At 38.3% G+C, this 19,374-nt stretch overlaps 1 protein-coding gene across 1 annotated transcript; it reads right to left on the bottom strand.

The window, feature by feature from the left end:
- Nucleotides 1-4,822: 4,822 nt before the first annotated feature.
- On the bottom strand, nt 4,823-5,746 carry LOC148778726 (olfactory receptor 5AC1-like). The gene has a single exon (XM_088838409.1). The coding sequence runs from the start codon at nt 5,744-5,746 to the stop codon at nt 4,823-4,825; it is 924 nt and encodes a 307-aa protein (XP_088694535.1).
- Between the last annotated feature and the right edge of the window lie 13,628 nt (nt 5,747-19,374).

Genomic DNA, 19,374 nt, shown 5'->3' with positions numbered 1-19,374 from the left:
TGGGTTCAACTCCTGGGTCAGGAAGATCTCCTGGAGGAGGAAATGGCAACCCACTCTGGTGTCTGCCTGGAGAATCCCATGGACAGAGGAGCCTGGCAGGCTACAGTCCACGAGGTCACAAAGAGTCGGACACGATTGAAGCGACTTAGCACAATTATACAGTAAATCGTTGTTGACTATCTATTTTATACCCATTTTATTTATTGGCTATCATTTTTATAACCATTTAATTTTATTGAAGTATAGCTAATTTACACTGTTTTGTTAATTTCTGCTATACAGCAAAGTGGTTCAGTTATACATAATATATATATTTTTTCATTTTCTTTTCCATTATGGTTTATCACAGGATATTGACTATAATTCTCTGTGCTGTATAATAGGACCCAGTTGTTTATTCATTTTATATACACAAGTTTGCATATGTTAATCCCAAACTCCCAATCCTTCCCACCACCAGCCCCTTCCCCCTTGGCAATCACAAGTCTGTTCTCTATGTCTGTTAATCTATTTCACAGATATATTCATTTGTGTTACGTTTTAGATTCCACATATAAGGTATATCTTCTACTATTTGTCTTCTCTTTCTGGTTTACTTTGCTTAGTATGATAATCTTTAAGTCCATCCATGTTGCTACAAATGGCACTATTTTATTCTTCTTTAATGTCTGAGTAACATCCCATTGTGTATATATACCACATCTTTTTTTTCTATTCATCTGTTGATGGACACTTAGGTTGTTTCCATGTCTTGACTATTGTAAATAGTGCTATTGTGAACATAGGTGAAGGACAGGGAAGCCTGGCATGCTGCAGTCCATGGGGTTGCAAAGAGTTGGACATGACTGAGAGACTAAACAACATGAACATATGGGTGCATGTATCTTTTTGAATTATAGTTTTTTCTGGACATATGCCAAGGAGGGGGATTGCTGACTCATATGATAACTGACTCTAGTTTTAGTTTTATGAGGAACCTCCGCACTGTTTTCCATAGCAGCTGTGCCAATTTACATTCTTACCAACAATGTAAGAAGGTTCCCTTTTGGTTCCCTTTTCTCCATACCCTCTGTAACATTTATTATTTGTGGACTTTTTAATGATGTCCATTCTATTATCTTAATGGACATCTTCTCATGTGTTCATTGGCCATCTGTTTGCCTTGAGAGAAATGTCTATTTAGATCTTCTCTTCATTTTTCAATTGGGTTATTTGATTTTTTTTTGCTATTGAGTTGTATGAACTGTTCATATATTTTGAAAGTTAAGCCCTTGCTGGTTGCATAATATGCAATTTTCTCCAAGTCCATATGTTGTCTTTTCATTTTGTTTATTGTTTCCTTTGCTGTGCAAAAATGTATGTTCCCTTCATGGATCACAGCCTTGTTGTAACAAAAGGGCTTGCATAATTTAATGAAGCTATGAGCCATGCCATGCAGGGCCATCCAAGACAAATGGATCACAGTGAAAAGTTCTGACAAAATGTGTTCCACTGAAGGAGAGAATGGCAAATCACTCCAATATTCTTTCTGTGAGAACCCTATGAACAATATGAAAAGGCAAAAAGATGTGACACTGGAAGATGAGCCCCCAGGTCAGAAAGTATCCAGTATGCTACTGGGGAAGAGCAGAGGGCAAATACTAATAGCTCCAGAAAGAATGAAGCAGTTGGGCCAAAGTGGAAATGACACTCAGTTATGGATATCTCTGGGGATGAAAATAAAATCCAATGCTGTAAAGAACAGTATTGCATAGGAACCTGGAATGTTAGGTCCATGAAACAAGGTAAATTAGGTGTGGTCAAGCAGGAGATGGCAAGAGTGAACATCAACATCTTAGGAATCAGTGAACTAAGGTAAACTGGAATGGGTGAATTTAATTCAGATGACCATCATATCTACTACTGTGGACAAGAATCCCTTCGAAGAAATGGAGCAGCCCTCGTAATCAACAAAGGAGTCTGAAATGCAGTGCTCGTGTACAATCTTAAAAATAACAGAATGATCTAGGTTGTCTCCACAGCAAACCATTCAACATCACAGTAATCCAAGTCTATTCCCCAACCACTAATGCTGAAGAAGCTGAAGTTGAACAGTTCTATGAAGATCTACAACAACTTCTAGAAATAACACCCCCCAAAAGTTTTAAAAGATATACTGGAATTATAGGAGACTGGAATGCAAAAGTAGGAAGTCAAGAAACACCTGGAGTAACAGGCAAGTTTAGCCTTGGAGTACAAAATGAAGCAAGGCAATGAGAGCACATTGATCATAGTAAACACTTTTTTCCAAACAACCCAAGACAATTCTACACATGGACATCACCATATGGTCAATACAGAAATCAGATTGATTATGTTCTTTGCAGCTGAAGATGGAGAAGCTCTATACAGTCAGCAAAAACAAGACCTGGAGCTGACTATGGCTCAGAAGTGAAGTGTGTGTGTGTGTGCTTAGATATTCAGTAATGTGTAACTTTTTGCGACCCCATGAACTGTAGCCCACCAGGCACCCATATCCATGGAATTCTCCAGGCAGGAATACTGGTATAGGTAGATGTTTCCTTATCCAGGGATCTACCCAGTCCAGGATTGAACCTGGGTGTCCTTCATTGCAGGCAGATGCTTTACCATCTAAGCCACCAGAGAAGACCTATATGTCAGTTGTGCATGCATGCTAAGTTGCTTCACTTGTGTCTGACTCTTCAACACTATGGACTGTAGCCCGCCAGGCTCCTCTGGCCATGGGTTTCTGCAGACAAGAATACTGAAGTGGGTTGTCATACCCTCCTCCAGGGGATCTTCCCAACCCAGGGATCAAGCCCACATCTCCTGCATCCCCTGCATTGCAGGCGGATTCTTTACCACTTAGCTACCAGGGAAGCCTATATGTAAGTTGGTGGTGGTGGTGTAGTGGTGGTGCTGGTTGCTCAGTCATGTCTGACTCTTTGAGATCCCGTGGAGTTATATCTCAATTAAAAAGAAGATAGGCCTCAAGTTACTTTTGTTTAAGTACAGAAATCTCCACTCCCTCACTACCATCTCTGTATCTGAAAACTGTGGCAGAGGTATCCCCACTTGACTAAACTTCTTATTCAGATGGAAATATTTATATAGTCAAGCCAGCTAATCCTCTATACCATTATTACTGTTTATTTTTAATATCAGGTATTTAAATAGTCTGTTCCAGTTCTTAATTAAACCACTGCTTTCTGGGTGATAAGTAATGTAAGTCCACATTGTGTTAAGCTTCTTAGCCAAAGTTGTTAACATTAGCTTCAGCTTGTGATCAGAGTTTTGATATATGTTGTTGTTGCTGTTGTTCAGTCACCGGGTCATGTCCAACTGTTTGCAACCCAATGAACTACAGCAAACTAGGTCTCCCTGTCCCTCGCCATCTCCTGGAGTTTGCCCAAGTTCATTTCCATTGCATCAATGATGCCATCCAGCTATCTCATCTTCTGATGCCCTCTTCTCCTTCTGCCCTCTATCTTTCCCAGCATCAGGGACTTTTCCAATGAGTCAACTATTATCACATGACCAAAATACTGGAGGTTCAGCTTCAGCATCAGTCCTCCAACAAATATTCAAGGTTGATTTCCCTTAGGATTGACTGTTTTGATCTCCTTGCTGTCCACGGGGATATCACTCAGTTCAGTTGCTTAGTCATGTCCGACTCTTTGTGACCCCATGAATCGCAGCACGCCAGGCCTCCCTGTCCATCACCAACTCCCGGAATTTACCCAAACTCATGTCCATCGAGTCGGTGGGACATCTCATCCTCTGTCGTCCCCTTCTCCTCCTGCCCCCAATCCCTCCCAACATCAGAGTCTTTTCCAATGAGTCAACTCTTTGCATGAGGTGGCCAAAGTATTTAGTAATGCACCCAAGGCTGATCTCTGAGATTGCTTTTTATTACACTCAAATATTCCTAAACTTATAAGTTATTGAATATCATGCTATATCATGCTACAGGCAATATTCCTGATAAAAATAGTATGTGGATTTACAAGTAGGAGCTGTGGTTAATTTTGATCCTCCATTCTTTAATTCATGCCTGCTCCCATTTTTCTTCCTAAGATCCACCAGATTTTTAGAACCTTTTACTTTCTCCTAACTTTTATCATTAAACAATACATTTTTCCTCAAGAATATATTCTGTCAAGAAGCAGACTTTTATCCATCTACTGTAGTTATTGTGTATGGAAGAGAACAGTGACGCTCTATTACCTAGCAGGTCCATAGCAGTGAATTGGGGTAAGGAACTAAGTGACTAACCCTATATGCCAGTCTCAGAGCTGTTTCTAGTAAACTGTCAGTTACTATCTGGAATTTTTTAAGTCTCAGAAAACTGGCTAATTTGAGAAAGTTTAGTGTCTAGATAAAATGGAGCACAGTGTTTCTAAATGAGCTAGTTATAGGTAAGTTACCAATCTTCCCTGTTGGCTCAGAGGTTAAAGCATCTGCCTCCAATGTGGGAGACCTGGGTTCGATCCCTGGGTCAGGAAGAACCCCTGGAGAAGGAAAAGGCAACCCACTCCAGTACTCTTGCCTGGAGAATCCCATGGATGTAGGAGCCTGGTAGGCTACAGTCCACAGGGTTGCAGAGTTGGACACGACTACACTAAGTGAATTCACTTTCACTTTTCACTCACTACCAAACTTTCACTGGTCCCATATCCAAGTAAAAATAGTAGGAAGTTCACAGACCATGCTGACCTCTAGTTCTCTGATGAAATGGCAGAGCCATGGCAAATCTTTAGGAATGGGGGCATTTTTAGAAGACAGTAAAAAAGAAACAGTTTGAAAATTGTCTAGCAACTATTCATCTCTTCATTATTCTTCGCAAAGCACTTATAACCTCTTTGTTTCTCAGGCTGTAAATAAAAGGATTTAGTAAAGGAATTATTGTTGTATAAAATAAAGAATATATTTTGCTGTGATCTTCAGAGGGGCCAGACCCAAGGCGCACATACATGAAGAAGAGAGTGCCATAGAACAAGGAAACAGAGAGCAGATGGGCACTGCATGTGGAGAAGGCTTTGCTCCTGCCCTTTTCAGACTTTTTTTTCAGAATGGTAAAAAGGACAAAGATGTAAGAGACCATGATGGTCATAAAAGTGAAGACTTGTATAAAAGCTGAAAAGATAAATACCAGAAGTGTATTAAGTGTAGAATCAGTGCAAGACATTTTGAACAGTTGTAAAATTTCACAGTAGAAATAATGTATTACATTGGTCCTGCAGAAAGTTAATCTGAATAACAAACCCACATGAATGGCTGAATGTAGAAAACCAATGAAATATGAAACACCTATAGACTGAATACAGAGTCTGTTGGACATGACTACTGAATAAAGCAAAGGGTTGCATATGGCTGCATAGCAGTCATAGGCCATCACCACCAGAAGGAAACACTCTGTGGTGGCAGTAGACCCAAAAAAATAAAACTGGGTCAGACAGTCAAAGAGAGGTATTACATGATTCTTTGATAAAAAATTTATAAACATCTTCGGAGTCACGGAAGATGAACAGCAAGCATCTGCAAAGGCTAAACTGCCCAGGAATGAGTACATGGGGGTGTGAAGATGGTGGTCCTTCCAAATGAGAAAAATCAGTCCAAGGTTGCCCACCATGGTGGTGAGGTAGATGACCAGGAACACCAGGAACAGGGGGATCTGCAGCCCTGGGAGATCTGTGAGTCCTGTGAGTACAAACTCCATCACCAAAGTCATATTTTCTTCTGCCATATCTGACCAGCTAATCACTAAAATGAAAGAATAAGTAAGGGAAAATTCACAAAAGAGTCATTTAAAAAAGTGAATTGTTATGTTACTGACATATGAGACATGCTTCTCATTTAATTAGTAGTTCTTAATTTTTACCTTCACTTATCTACTTTTATATATATTCAAAATTATCTGCAATAAAATATTTTAAAATTAGATTCACTTAAATTGATAGGTAAGTTTGCATTTACCAAATTTAAATGCAAATCCTTTTCAATCTAACATGGGTAACTTACAATTTTTAGAATTGCTTGAACTCATTAAAATTCATATGGAATAAAATAACTTCTAATTCTGCCCAAGAAAAATATAAACATTGAGTAGTCAAGAATACCTTAATTGATGTTGAACAATAATGTAGAGACATAATAATCAAAACATTAAGATAGTGACATAAGAAGAAGCCAGAGGATCACTGCAACAGAATAGAGAGCTCAGAAGTGGGTTCCAGTATAAATGGGAATGTGGCATGAAACAAATATGATATTTCAGTTCAGTAGGAAAAGGACAGTTGATTTAATGGGTTATGCTGACACTCTTTGCTATCTGTCTGGAAGGATTAGTAAATAAGGTTAGTCTCCTACCCCACACCATAAGTATTGTCTAAGTAATTGAGAAGACAATGATGTAACATAGGGAATAGAGAAATTGTTGTCCAAGCGAAGGAAGCAGTAAAATAGCTTGAATGTATAGCAAAACAATATCCAACAGAGTCAAAGGATATATAATTAGTTTGGAAATATATCCTCCATGTATATGAAAGACATAGATTATGTCTATAGTATAAAACAACTTAAGAATAGATTTTAAAAGGCAAACAATCTAATAGAAGAATGAGTAAATGTTAAGAATAAGCTAGTTTACAGATGAAGAAATCAAAATAACCAATAAATAAAATGAAAAGATGCCAAAATTTCTATGTCACAAATACACACATGTGAATAAGAGCAGAAACACAAAAATAGAAGAACACTTCCTTTCCCATATATCAGAATAGCAGAAATCAAAATGAATAAAAATACTCAATGTTAACTAAAGTGAGAAAAGTGGTACTTTCATATGTTATTCATAGAACTATGAATTGTAGCAGCCTTTTTGAAAAACAATTTTATGCAATCCCAGTTAAGTTTTTTAAATGCATATATCTTTTCATCTGTCATTTATATATATATATAATCTCCTTCTCCATATATCTCCTAGAAATAAAAGCACTGCTATGCAAACGTAAATATACAAAGAATATTTACCGCATTATTATTCAGAGTAGCAAAGACCATGCTGTTCATGGGGTTCTCAAAATTGGAAAAGGAGTACATCAAGGCTATATATTGTCACCTTGCTTATTTAACTTACATGGAGAGTACCTCATGCGAAATGCTGGACTGGATGACTCACAGCTGGAATCAAGATTGCCAATGAAATATCAACAACCTCAAATATGCAGATGATACCATTCTAATGGCAGAAAGTGAAGAGGAACTAAAGAACCTCTTGAGGAGGGTGAAAGGCGAGAGTGAAAAACCTGGCTTAAAACTCAGCATTCAAAAATGTAAGGTCATGGCATCTGGTCTCATCATTTCATGGCAAGTAGATGGAGAAAAAAGTGGAAACAGTAACATATTTTATTTTCTTGAGATCAAAAATCACTGTAGATGGTGACTGTAGCTACAAAATTAAAAGACATTTCCTCCTTGGAAGAAGTACTATGACAAACCTAGACAGCATATTAAAGCAAAGATATCACTATGCCAACAAAGGTCCACCTTGTCAAAGCTATGGTCTTTCCAGTAGTTGTTCACAGACGTGAGAGTTGGCATAGATTTGATGTTTTCAAATTGTGGTCCTGGAGAAGACTCTTGAAAGTCCCTTGGACTGCAAGGAGATCAAAGCAGTCAATCCTAAAGGAAATCACTCCTTAATATCCATTGGAAGGACTGATGCTGAAGCTGAAGCTCCGATACTTTGGCCACCTGATAAGAATAGCTGACTCACTGAAGAAGACCCTGATGCTGGGAAAGATTGAGAGCAAGAAGAGAAGGGATTGACAGAGGATGAGATGGTTGGCTGGTATCACCAACTCAATGGACATGAGTTTGAGCAAATTCTGGGAGACAGTGAAGGACAAGGAAGGCTGGCATGCTGCAGTCCATGGGATAGCAAAGAGTTGGACACAACAGCAAAGACAAGATGAGTCAACAGTGAAATGGTTAAACAAACCAGAGTACGTTCATATTATGGAATATAATTCAATCATGAAAAAGAGCTATTCTACCTAATTTTAATTTTGGAATTTCCACAATGTATAATTATCTCAGAAAAGCAAGATCCAAAGAAGTGTAAAATCTATGGTCTCATCGTTGTAAAATAGGCAATGTATTTTTTAACTCTCTCTGTTACATTGAGAAACGTGAATAGACGCTAAGTTTATAGCACTGGTTTTTCTGGAGTGAGAGTAGAGATAGTAATAATTGAAATAGAGGAGAGTAAAAGTCAGAATAACAGTTCCATGAGAAAAGCAGCAAATATATATATATATATATCATAAATATTAATTTGGAATTATGAAACTTAAGAAATACTTACCCTGCATAAATTGGCCCAACTCTTTTAGAACCTCAAATAATCAAATCATTTCTATCCTTACTTTTAGTTCCTATAATGTATTAATGCAATTTAGACAATAATAGTTAACTTCTGTGAATTTTTTTCAAGAGATAGATAGCACAGAGCCTTCTAAAGTTACCTTTAGTGACTTTAGTTTACATACTCATGATTCCATGAAATTAAAGAACTTTTATTATATATAATAAGCCTGAAGCCAGAATTCTCATTTTGAAAATTACAAATAAGTTAACTTTAGACTTCATAGCTTATGTCTCAATTTTTAAAACTTCATATTTATAAAATAAACCCTGATTTTTTTCTTATCACTACTATTTTTTTCTATTTTTAATTCTTCTGTTAAACAAAATTTCTTATTAAGAAATATCTCTATAAATGTGCTATCTACACAGCAAAAATTCTAAAACAAATATTCATGTTTAGACAAACATTTATTTGCTTGCCCAGATTTTGTTTGCTGACTTAAAAAAGGGAAAGCCTGTCTAGGGTTTTAATATCTTACTTAGATATTTTCTTATCATACAGACAAATTACAAATCTGTAATAATGAAAATATGAAAATGTCTGCTATTTGCAAACCCATTCTTAAGAAATGTTTCCAAGGTATTCCCAGTAGGTAAGATGAAGTCAAAGTTGTTCTACTGGGCATTGTAAGCTAATCATCAAATCATCATACCCTTATATTTATAACAATTAAAACTACTCATTGTGCCCTCAAGGTTCACTTTGGGGACATGTTTAAAAATATTACTGAACAGAATTTAGAATAAACTTGTTTTCCTTCCTCTTTTATTTTTTTAATGCTTCCACGACCCAACTACCTACCTGGCTTGCCCACTTGAAACTCCCAAAGGTACCTGAATTAACATGTCCAAATCTGAAATTATGGTCTTCCTCTATTCAGCCCTCAAACCTGGTATGCTTCCAGTATTTCCTGTCACAGAAAATAGGGTCACAAACCAAGAGTTCATCTACCAATGATGTCTTAAATCCAATATTCCTTTTTATGCAGTCAGTACTAAAATCTAAAATACATTCATCCCTTGCCTGGCTTATTAAATAACCTCCTAACTACACTATATGCATCTCTTAACACAGTCATCTGATCTATTTTCCACATTGACACAGGACTGATTTTTATGAAATGTATACTGTTTCACTACCACACCATAATACATGCTTGCCCCTATTTAAATGTTATTAATAATTTCTCATTGCACATAGAATGACAGCTGAAATTCTTTTTTTAGCTTTTTATTTTATATTGGAGTATTGTTGATGAACAGTTTTGTGCTGGTTTCAGGTGTACAGAAAAGTGATTCAGTTATACATATACATGTACCTACTCTATGGACTCTGTGGTTATGTAACTACTCACTGTAACTACTGGCTCTGTAGCTGTGGGGCATGGACTCTGTAGTTGCAGCACACACGCTCAGTTGCTCCCCAGCATGTGGGATCTCTGTTCCCTGACCAGGGATCAAACCCATGTCCCCCACACTGCAAGGCAGACTCTCAACCGCTGGAATACCAGGGAAGCTCCATTACCCATTTTAAATATAGCAGTGTGTAAACATCAGTCCCAGACTCCCGATCTATCCCTCTCCCTGACCCCTAACCCTCTGGTCACCATAAGTTCACTCTCTAAGTCTATAGGACTGTTTCAGTCAACAACTGAAATTCTTAAGCTTCATATTCATGTCCCTGAGCTGAGAAATAGGCCCAATAATTAACTGTATGCAGTTAAGGAATTTTATTACATTGTATGTGTGTATTTTTTACAGGAACATTAACTGAAATTACAGATATTTATCAATATCTAAGTAAACTGACAAAGCAGGAGTTAATTTCTCATTCATGATAAATATAATCACATGTTCTAATTGTTAGACTATTCTATCCCAACTGATTATTCAAAGTTCTAGACTCCAACTTATCATTCAGGCATTTTCCACACATAAGTTTTAGCACTGCTTCTGCTTTAAGCCTTGGCCTTTTGGCCACGAAGCATGTGGGATCCTAGCTCCCCAACCAGGGATTGAACCTGCACCCCCTGCAGTGGAAGGTGAAGTCTTAACTAGACTGCCAGGGACGTTCCCCACACATAACTTTCTTCAGTGATTGTGTTCTCATCTGATCAAGCTGGAAGGGGATAATTCACAGGGGATTCCGACTGTGAGGGGCTTACAAGCTAGTTTATCACTTGCAGTCCTAACCTCAATCATAATACTGCAGTGAACTAAAAAGGGAGACTGTGTATCTAGGAAGAAAAGAACATGCATTTGGTTATTGGCTAATTATTTCTTCTCCTCTACTTCTTCTGATTATCATTTACCTTTTTTACCCTCCTTCTTGAGGTTTCCTCGATGGCTCAGCGAGTAAACAATCTGCCTACAATGCAGGAGACTCCGGAATCGCGGGTTGGATCCCTGGTTCCAGAAGATCCCCTAGAGGGGGAAATGGCAACTCACTCCAGTCTTCTTGCCTGAAAAATCCCATGGTCAGAGGAGACTGGTGGGCTACAGTCCACAGGATCACAAATGTTGGACACAACACTGATTGACTAAGCACAATCACTGGGCAGCACTACATGACACTCCTGAAGGGAGTTATCTTGTCCTGCTTATAGACTTCACTAGATTAGACTAGTCTAGACTAGACCCTCCTTCTTATGTACAGAATACTCTCAGCCTCTCAAGGCAGTCAAACCCAATTCCTATTTTGTCCCTAACTCAATAAAAAGCTAGGATTTCAAGGTGATACTTTGTTCTCTCCAGCAAACTCAGCTATGGCTCTTCCTTTTGTAGATACCAATAATTTTTTTAAATATTATTTTGCTGTATAAGTACCACGCGAAAGACAGCCTTCAGAATGGGAAAAATAATAGCAAATGAAGCAACTGATAAAGGATTAATCTCCAAAATATACAAGCAGCTCCTGCAGCTCAATTCCAGAAAAATAAGTGACCCAATCAAACAATGGGCCAAAGAACTAAACAGACATTTCTCCAAAGAAGAAATAAAGATGGCTAACAAACACATGAAAAAATGCTCAACATCCCTCATAATCAGAGAAATGCAAATCAAAACCACAATGAGATACCATTTCACACCAGTCAGAATGGCTGCTATCCAAAAGTCTACATGCAATAAATGCTGGGGAGGGTGTGGAGAAAAGGGAACCCTCTTACACTGTTGGTGGGAATGCAAACTAGTACAGCCACTATGGAGAACAGTGTGGAGATTCTTCAAAGAACTGGAAATAGAACTGCCATATGATCCAGCAATCGCACACCTGGGCATACACACCGAGGAAACCAGAATTGAACAACACGTGTACTCCAATGTTCATCGCAGCACTGTTTATAATAGCGAGGACATGGAAGCAACCTAGATGTCCATCTGCAGATGAATGGATAAGAAAGCTTTGGTACATATACACAATGGAGTATTACTCAGCCATTAAAAAGAACGCATTTGAACCAGTTCTAATGAGGTGGATGAAACTGGAGCCTATTATACAGAGTGAAGTAAGCCAGAAAGAAAAACACCAATACAGTATACTAACGCATATATATGGAATTTAGAAAGATGCAAATGATAACCCTGTATAGGAGACAGCCAAAGAGACACAGATGTATAGAACAGTCTTTGGAACTCTGTGGGAGAGGGTTAGGATGGGATGGTTTGGGAGAATGGCATTGAAACATGTATATTATCATATGTGAAACGAATCACCAGTTCAGGGTCGATGCATGTTACAGGATGCTCGGGGCTGATATGCGGGGATGACCCCGAGGGAAGATAAGGGTGGGAGGGAGGTGGGAGGGGGGTTCGGAAGGGAGAACTCATGTACACCCGGGGCGGACTCATGTCAATGTATGGCAAAACCAACCAATATAATATTGTAAAATAATTCAGTTCAGTTCAAATTAGTCTCCAATAAAAAATAAAAATAAAATATTATTTTGCCACATGTTATAACTACACACGGGCTTTCATGCATGGCTCAGTGGTAAAGATTCCACCTGCCAATGCAGGAGAAATGGGTTCTGTCCCTGGGCTGGAAGAATCCCCTGGAGGAAGGCATGGCAACCCATGCCAGTATTCTTGCCTGGAGAATCCCATGGACAGAGGAGCCTGGTATGCTATAGTCCATTGTGTTGCAAAAGACTGGGACATGACTTAGAAACTAAATAACAAATAATTATACACTCTCAAAACACAATTTTGTAGAGTTTTTCTGTCATCCAATGGAGCACATGAACTTTAAAAGGTATCCACGGAACTTATCAGGTTAAATTAACATATTATCATCTTATAATGAACCAGTCTGCTGTTCTACAAAATGTCCATAAAATAAATGTTTCTTCAAATATAGAGCAAAAGAGCTAAGTTATTCCTGGAGCAAGACCATCAATTTACAACATTACCCACCCCAGATAAATATAAAATACTTATAATCCTCATCTCCATGGACAGAGGAGTCTGGCAGGATACAGTCCATGGGATCACAAGAGTCGGACACAACTTAGCAAGTAAACCAGCACCACCCTCATTCATGATTGGTATTGGAAGAAAACATTTTTCACACGTCAGTAGCCATATATCTCATACCAGATATTGTATTGAATTATTCTATTTAATAAGAGCAGCATATTTGCAAAACAATAGGCAATATGACATGGCTAAGTTTTTTGTTTCTACCATTTTCAGCCATTCCCTATACAGTTTTTAAGTTTAGGATGGTAAAATAAATAAGAATGTAATGAGGATCACCACCATCAGAGCCTTTGAGTTTCTGAGAATCATACTAGTTGAACCAAAAATGCCTGATATGCTTCTCTGAGATGCAAACTTTTCCATTGAATGAAGATGGATAGTTTGCATTGGGAAGATCCTAAATGACTAGTTGAACAGAATTGCTTGTTCTAAGGAAGTTTATGCTAAAGAAGATCACAAGTATTTGCAAGTCCTTTAAATACTAGAGGAAACCACAGTCTAGCACTGCCTTTACCTACGGTGTTTTGAATGCCTGCAGGATTGAACCATTAATATTTTTTAAATGTTAAAACACAGAATCTCTGGGGGGTGGGGGGGAATGTATATATTTATACAACAGACAATCTTGAGTTGCAAAAATTTCCTCGGACAAACATTTAGGATATGGAAATCTTACATGAGGTTCCCTAAGAAAAAGAGCAAACTGCATTCACCGTGGACTATTATGGTTTTCTCATACCTTTCAAACCAAACAATGGTTATCCTCCTTAGCTCCTTAGCTTAGCAGTAACTTGAAAATCATCTCCAAGATATCATTCATGGGTATAGAGGAAATTTTTATGTAGTGCTATACTTTGCTTTGCAATAGTGAAACCCAGGACTAGGGTTTTTCTTTTTATTGTAGTATATTAGATTTACATTATTACGTTAGTTTCAGGTACACAGCAGAGTGATTCAATTATTTTTCTCAGATTATTTTCCACTATATATTGTTAGAAGATATTGAATATAGTTAGTTTCCAATGACGTAGAATAAATCCTTGTTGTTTACACCTATTTTATGTATAGTAGTTTGTATCAATTCATCCTATACTCCTAATTTTCCCTTTCCTCCTTTACTTTCCTATATGGTAACCATAAATTTGTTTTCTATATCTGTGAGTCTGTTTCTGTTTTGTGTACAGATTCATTTATATTATGTTTTAGATTCCACTTATGAGTGATAATTTGTCTTTGTCTGACCCACTTTACTTAGTATAATATACTCTAGGTCCAATTGTTGCTGCAAATGGCAGATTTTATTCTTTTCTATGACTGAGTTATCTTCCTAAAATATCTTTAGTCAGTCATATATTGACGGGCACTTTGGTAGTTATTTCTATGTATGGGCTATTGTAAACAGTGCTGCTATGAACACCTTACCTGCCTCATGAGAATTCTGTATGCAGGTCAAGAAGCAACAGTTAATACTGGACATGGAACAACAGACTGTTTCCAAGTAGGAAAAGGAGTATGTCAAGGCTGTATATTGTCACCCTGTTTATTTAACTTATATGCAGAGTACATCATGTGAAATGCCAGGCTGGATGAAGCACAAGCAGGAATCAATATTACCAGGAGAAATATCAATAACCTCAGATACGCAGATGATACCACCCTTATGGCAGAAAGTGAAGAAGAGCTAAAAAGCCTCGTGGTGAAAGAAGAGAGTGAAAAAGGTGGCTTAAAATTCAACATTCAGAAAACTAAGATTGTGGCATCTGTTTCCATCACTTCATGGCAAGTAGATGGGGAAACAGTGGAAACAGTGACAGACTTTATCTTTTTAGACTCCAAAATCACTGCAGATGATGACTGCAGCCGTGTAATTAAAAGACTCTTGCTCCTTGGAAGAAAAGCTATGACCAACCTAGACAACATTGAAAAGCAGAGACATTACTTTGCCAACAAAGGTCAGTCTAGTCCAGGCTTTGATTTTTCCAGTAGTCATGTATGGATGTGACAATTGGACTATAAAGAAAGCTGAGCACCAAAGAATTGATACTTTTGAACTCTGGTGTTAGAGAAGACTTTTCCCTGGTGGCTCAGACAGGCTTTACCCTCAGGCTTTACTGTCTGCCCGCAGTGTGGGAGACCTGGGTTCGATCCCTGGGTTGGGAAGATCCCCTGGAGAAGGAAATGGCAACCCATTCCAGTACTCTTGCCTAGAAAAGTCCATGGATGGGGGAGCCTGGTGGGCTTCAGTCAATGGGGTCGCAAAGAACTAGACACTACTGAGTGACTTCACTTCACATTGGACTGCAAGGAAATCCAACCAGTCAATCCTAAAGGAAATCAGTCCTGAATATTCACTGGAAGGACTGATGCTGAAGCTGAAACTCGAATACTTTGGCCACCTGATGGGAAGAACTGACTCATTTGAAAAGACCCTGATGCTGAGAAAGATTGAAGGCACGAGGAGAAGAGGATGACAGAGAATGAGATGGTTAGATGGCATCACCAACTCTATGGACATGAGTTTGAGTAAGCTCTGGGAGTTGGTGATGGACAGAGAAGCCTGGCGTGCTGAAGTCCATGAGGTCGCAAAGAGTCAGACACAACCAAGTGACTGAACCGAACTGATGAACACTGGGATGCATGTATGTTTTTAATTGGAGCTTTTATCTTAAGCAGATATATCCAGGAGTGGGGTTGCTGGATCATATGGTACCTCTATTTTTAGTTTTTCAAGGAAACTCCAAACTTTTTTTCATAGTTGCTGCACCAATTTACATTCCCTTCAACAGTGTACAAGGGATTCCTTTTCTCTACATCCTGTTTGTAGACTTTTTGATGATAACCATTCTGACCAATGTGAGGTAACATTGCATTGTGATTTTGATTTGCATTCCTCTAATAATTAGTGACGGAGAAGGCAATGGCAAGCCACTCCAGTACTATTGCCTGGAGAATCCCATGGATGGAGGAGCCTGGTAGGCTGCAGTCCGTGGGATCGCTAAGGGTCGGACACGACTGAGAGACTTCACTTTCACTTTTCACTTTCCACTTTCACACATTGGAGAAGGAAATGGCAACCCACTCCAGTGTTCTTGCCTGGAGAATCCCAGGGATGGGGGAGCCTGGTGGGCTTCTGTCTATGGGGTCACACAGAGTCGGGCACGACTGAAGTGACTTAGCAGTAGCAGTAGCAATAATTAGTGATATTGTGCATCTTTTTATGTGCCTGTTGACCATCCTCTTTGGAGAAGTATCTATTCAGGAATTCTGTCCATTTTTTGATAGGGCTGTTTTTTCAATATTGAGTGTTTGAGTTATTTGTATATTTTGGATATTAACCCCTTATTAGTCACATCATTTGCAAGTATTTTCTCCCATTCTGTAGACTGTCCTTTTATTTTGTTAAAGGTTTCCTTGTTATGCAAAAGCTTTGAAGTCAAATTAGGTCCCATTTGCTTATTTTTGCTTTGTGTTGCAGAAGTGATGTAGAAAATATTGCTATGATTTATGTCAGAGAAGGTGTTGCCTATTGTCTCTTCTAAGTTTTTGTTGACTTTATGCCTTTTTAAAAAAAAATTTGATGAAGTCCAATTTGGCTATTTTTTCTTTAATTTGTTTATTTTGGCTATTGCATCTTTGTTGCTGTGTTAGCTTTCCTCTAGTTGTGGGGAGCACGGGCTACTCTCTAGACACGGTGTGCAGGCTTCTCATTGTGGTGACTTTTCTTGTTTCAGACCATGGGCTCTAGGTTGTGTGGGTTTCATTACTTTTGGCACATGGGCTCAGTAGTTGCAGTTCCTGGGCTCTAGAGCACAGGCTCAATAGCTGTGGTGCACTGGATTCATTTCTTTGTGGTATGTGGGATCCTCCCAGACCAGAGATAGAACCTGTGTCTCCTGAACTGGCAGGGGGATTTTTTATATCTAGGGAAGCTGGTTTCATGTCTCACTGTTAAGTCTTTAAACCATTTTGAGTTTATTTTTGTATATGGTGTGAGAGAGTGTTCTAATTTCATGATTCACATGTAGCTGTCCAACTTTTCCAACACAACCCTTGAAGAGACTATTTTTTCTCTGTTGTATACTTTTGTCTCCTTTATCAAAGATTAATTGACTGTAGTTGTGTGTGATTCTGTACTATTTATTTATATGTCTATTTTTGTTCCAATACTATGCTCATTTTTAGATTTGTAGTATAGCGTGACGGAGAAGGCAATGGCAAGCCACTCCAGTACTCTTGCCTAGAAAATCCCATGGATGGAGGAGCCTGGTAGGCTGTAGTCCGTGGGGTCGCTAAGGGTCGGACACGACTGAGCGACTTCACTTTCACTTTCCACTTTCACACAATGGAGAAGGAAATGGCAACCCATTCCAGTGTTCTTGCCTGGAGAATCCCAGGGAAGGGGGAGCCTGGTGGGCTTCCGTCTATGGGGTCACACAGAGTCAGACACGACTGAAGTGACTTAGCAGCAGTAGCAGCAGCAGTACAGCGTGAAGACTGGAGAGTTATGGTTCTACCTTTGTGCTTTTTTCTCAGAGTTGCTTTGGCAGTTCTGGGTCTTTTGTGGTTCTATATAAACTTTAGGATTATTTGTTCTAGTTCTGTGAAAATGTCATGAGTATTTTGATAGGTAATACATTAAATCTGTAGGTGACTTTCAGTGGTATGATTGACAATATTCTTCCAACACAAGAGCATGGGATATCTTTCCATTTCTTTGGATGTCTTCAATTTCCTTTATCAGTGTTTTATGGTTTTCAACATATGTGTCTTTCACCCTATTGGTTAAGTTTATTCCTAAGGTATTTTTCTGATGATTTTTAATGGGATTGTTTTCACTCTCTTTCATATATATATATATATATATATATATATATATATAATTACTCTCTTTCCAATATTTCATTGTTAGTGTAAAGAAATGCAAGCATTTTGTATATTAATCTTATATCCTGCTACTTTGCTGAATTCATTTATTAGTTCTAATAGTTTTTGTGTGGAAATGTTAGGGTTCTCTACATAGCTTATCATGTCAACTGCAAATAGTGACAATTTTGACTTTTCCATTCCAATTTGGATACCTTTTATTTCTTTTTATTGTCTGATTACTATAGTTAGGACCTCTAATACTTTGTTGAATAAAAGCAGAAAAGGAAGGATCAGAGCCAGATATGATTCCTTTTCAGGCCCTAAACTGTAATTTAGGCAAAAGTAGCTCCTTTCTAAGTCACTAGAAGTGACTTAGCAGTGACTTAGCAGCTCCTTTCTAAAACTTCTTGGGATGAGCAAAATAATGCCTCCACAAAGATGTGATCCTGCAAAAATGTTACGTTGCATAGCAAAAAGGGAGTTAGTACTGCAGCAGACCTTAAGATAGGGAGATTATCCTTGTTTATCTGGGTGGGACCACTGCAATCACAAGGGTGCTTAAAGTGAAAGAAGGAAACAGAAAAATCAGGGTCAAAAGAAAATGTAACTACAAAAGTCAGACGCAGAGAGATGCAACAGTGCTGGCTTTGATGATAGAGGAAGAGGCCGCTGAGCCAAAGAATGTAGACAGTCTCTAGAAGCTGGAAAGGGAAAGGAAACAATAATCTCCCACAGAATACAGAAAGGAATTCAGCCCTACTGATACCTTGATTTTACTCCAGTTAGATCTATGTCGGATTTCTGAACTACATGCAGCACTATTTACAATAGCTAGGTCATGGAAGCAACCTAGATATCCATCAACAGATGAATGGATAAAGAAGCTGTGGTACATATATACAATAGAATATTACTCAGCCATATAAAAGAATACATTTGAGTCAATTCTAATGAGGTAGATGAACACAGAGCCTATTATACAGACGGAAGTAAGTCAGAAAGAGAAAAATACTGTATATAAATGCATATATATGGAATCTAGAAAGATGGCTCTGATGACCCTGTTTGCAGGGCAGCAGTGGAGATGCAGACATAGAGAACAGAACTGTGAACACAGTGGGGGAAGGAGAGGGTGGGACGAATTGAGAGAGTAGCATGGAAACATATATATTATCATACGTAAAATGGATAGCCAGTGGGAATTTGCTATATGACACAGGGAGCTTAAACCAATGCTCTGTGACAACCTAGAGAGATGGAATGGGGTGGGAGGTGAAAGGGAGTTTCAAGAGGGAGGGGATATATATATATATATACTTACAGCTGATTCATGTTGATGTATGGCAGAAACCAAAACAATATTGTAAAGCAATTATCCTCCAATTTACAATAAATAAATTTTTAAAAAGATTTCTGCACTACAGAAAGGTAATATGATAACTTTATATTGTTTTAAGCCACTAAGCTTGCTATGGCTTGATTTTTTAAGCCACAATGCTAATTTGTTAAAACAGCAATAGATAACACACTACTCATACCCATCTAATTTTCCTCTTTACTTCCCAAATCTTCAGCCTCTCCAGATGGGGGATTAAAACC

This window comes from Moschus berezovskii, chromosome 1 (assembly GCF_049115385.1).
Source record: "Moschus berezovskii isolate FMDL1 chromosome 1, NW_MosBer_1.0, whole genome shotgun sequence".
NCBI classification, from domain to species: Eukaryota; Metazoa; Chordata; class Mammalia; order Artiodactyla; family Moschidae; genus Moschus; species Moschus berezovskii.
The sequence above is the reverse complement of the archived record's forward strand: the minus strand, read 5'-3'. Positions and strand labels throughout refer to the sequence as shown.

What these genes read in the sequence shown, in the direction of transcription:
- LOC148778726 (XM_088838409.1), bottom strand. Translation starts at nt 5,746, where the DNA reads ATGGCAGAAGAAAATATGACTTTGGTGATGGAGTTTGTACTCACAGGA.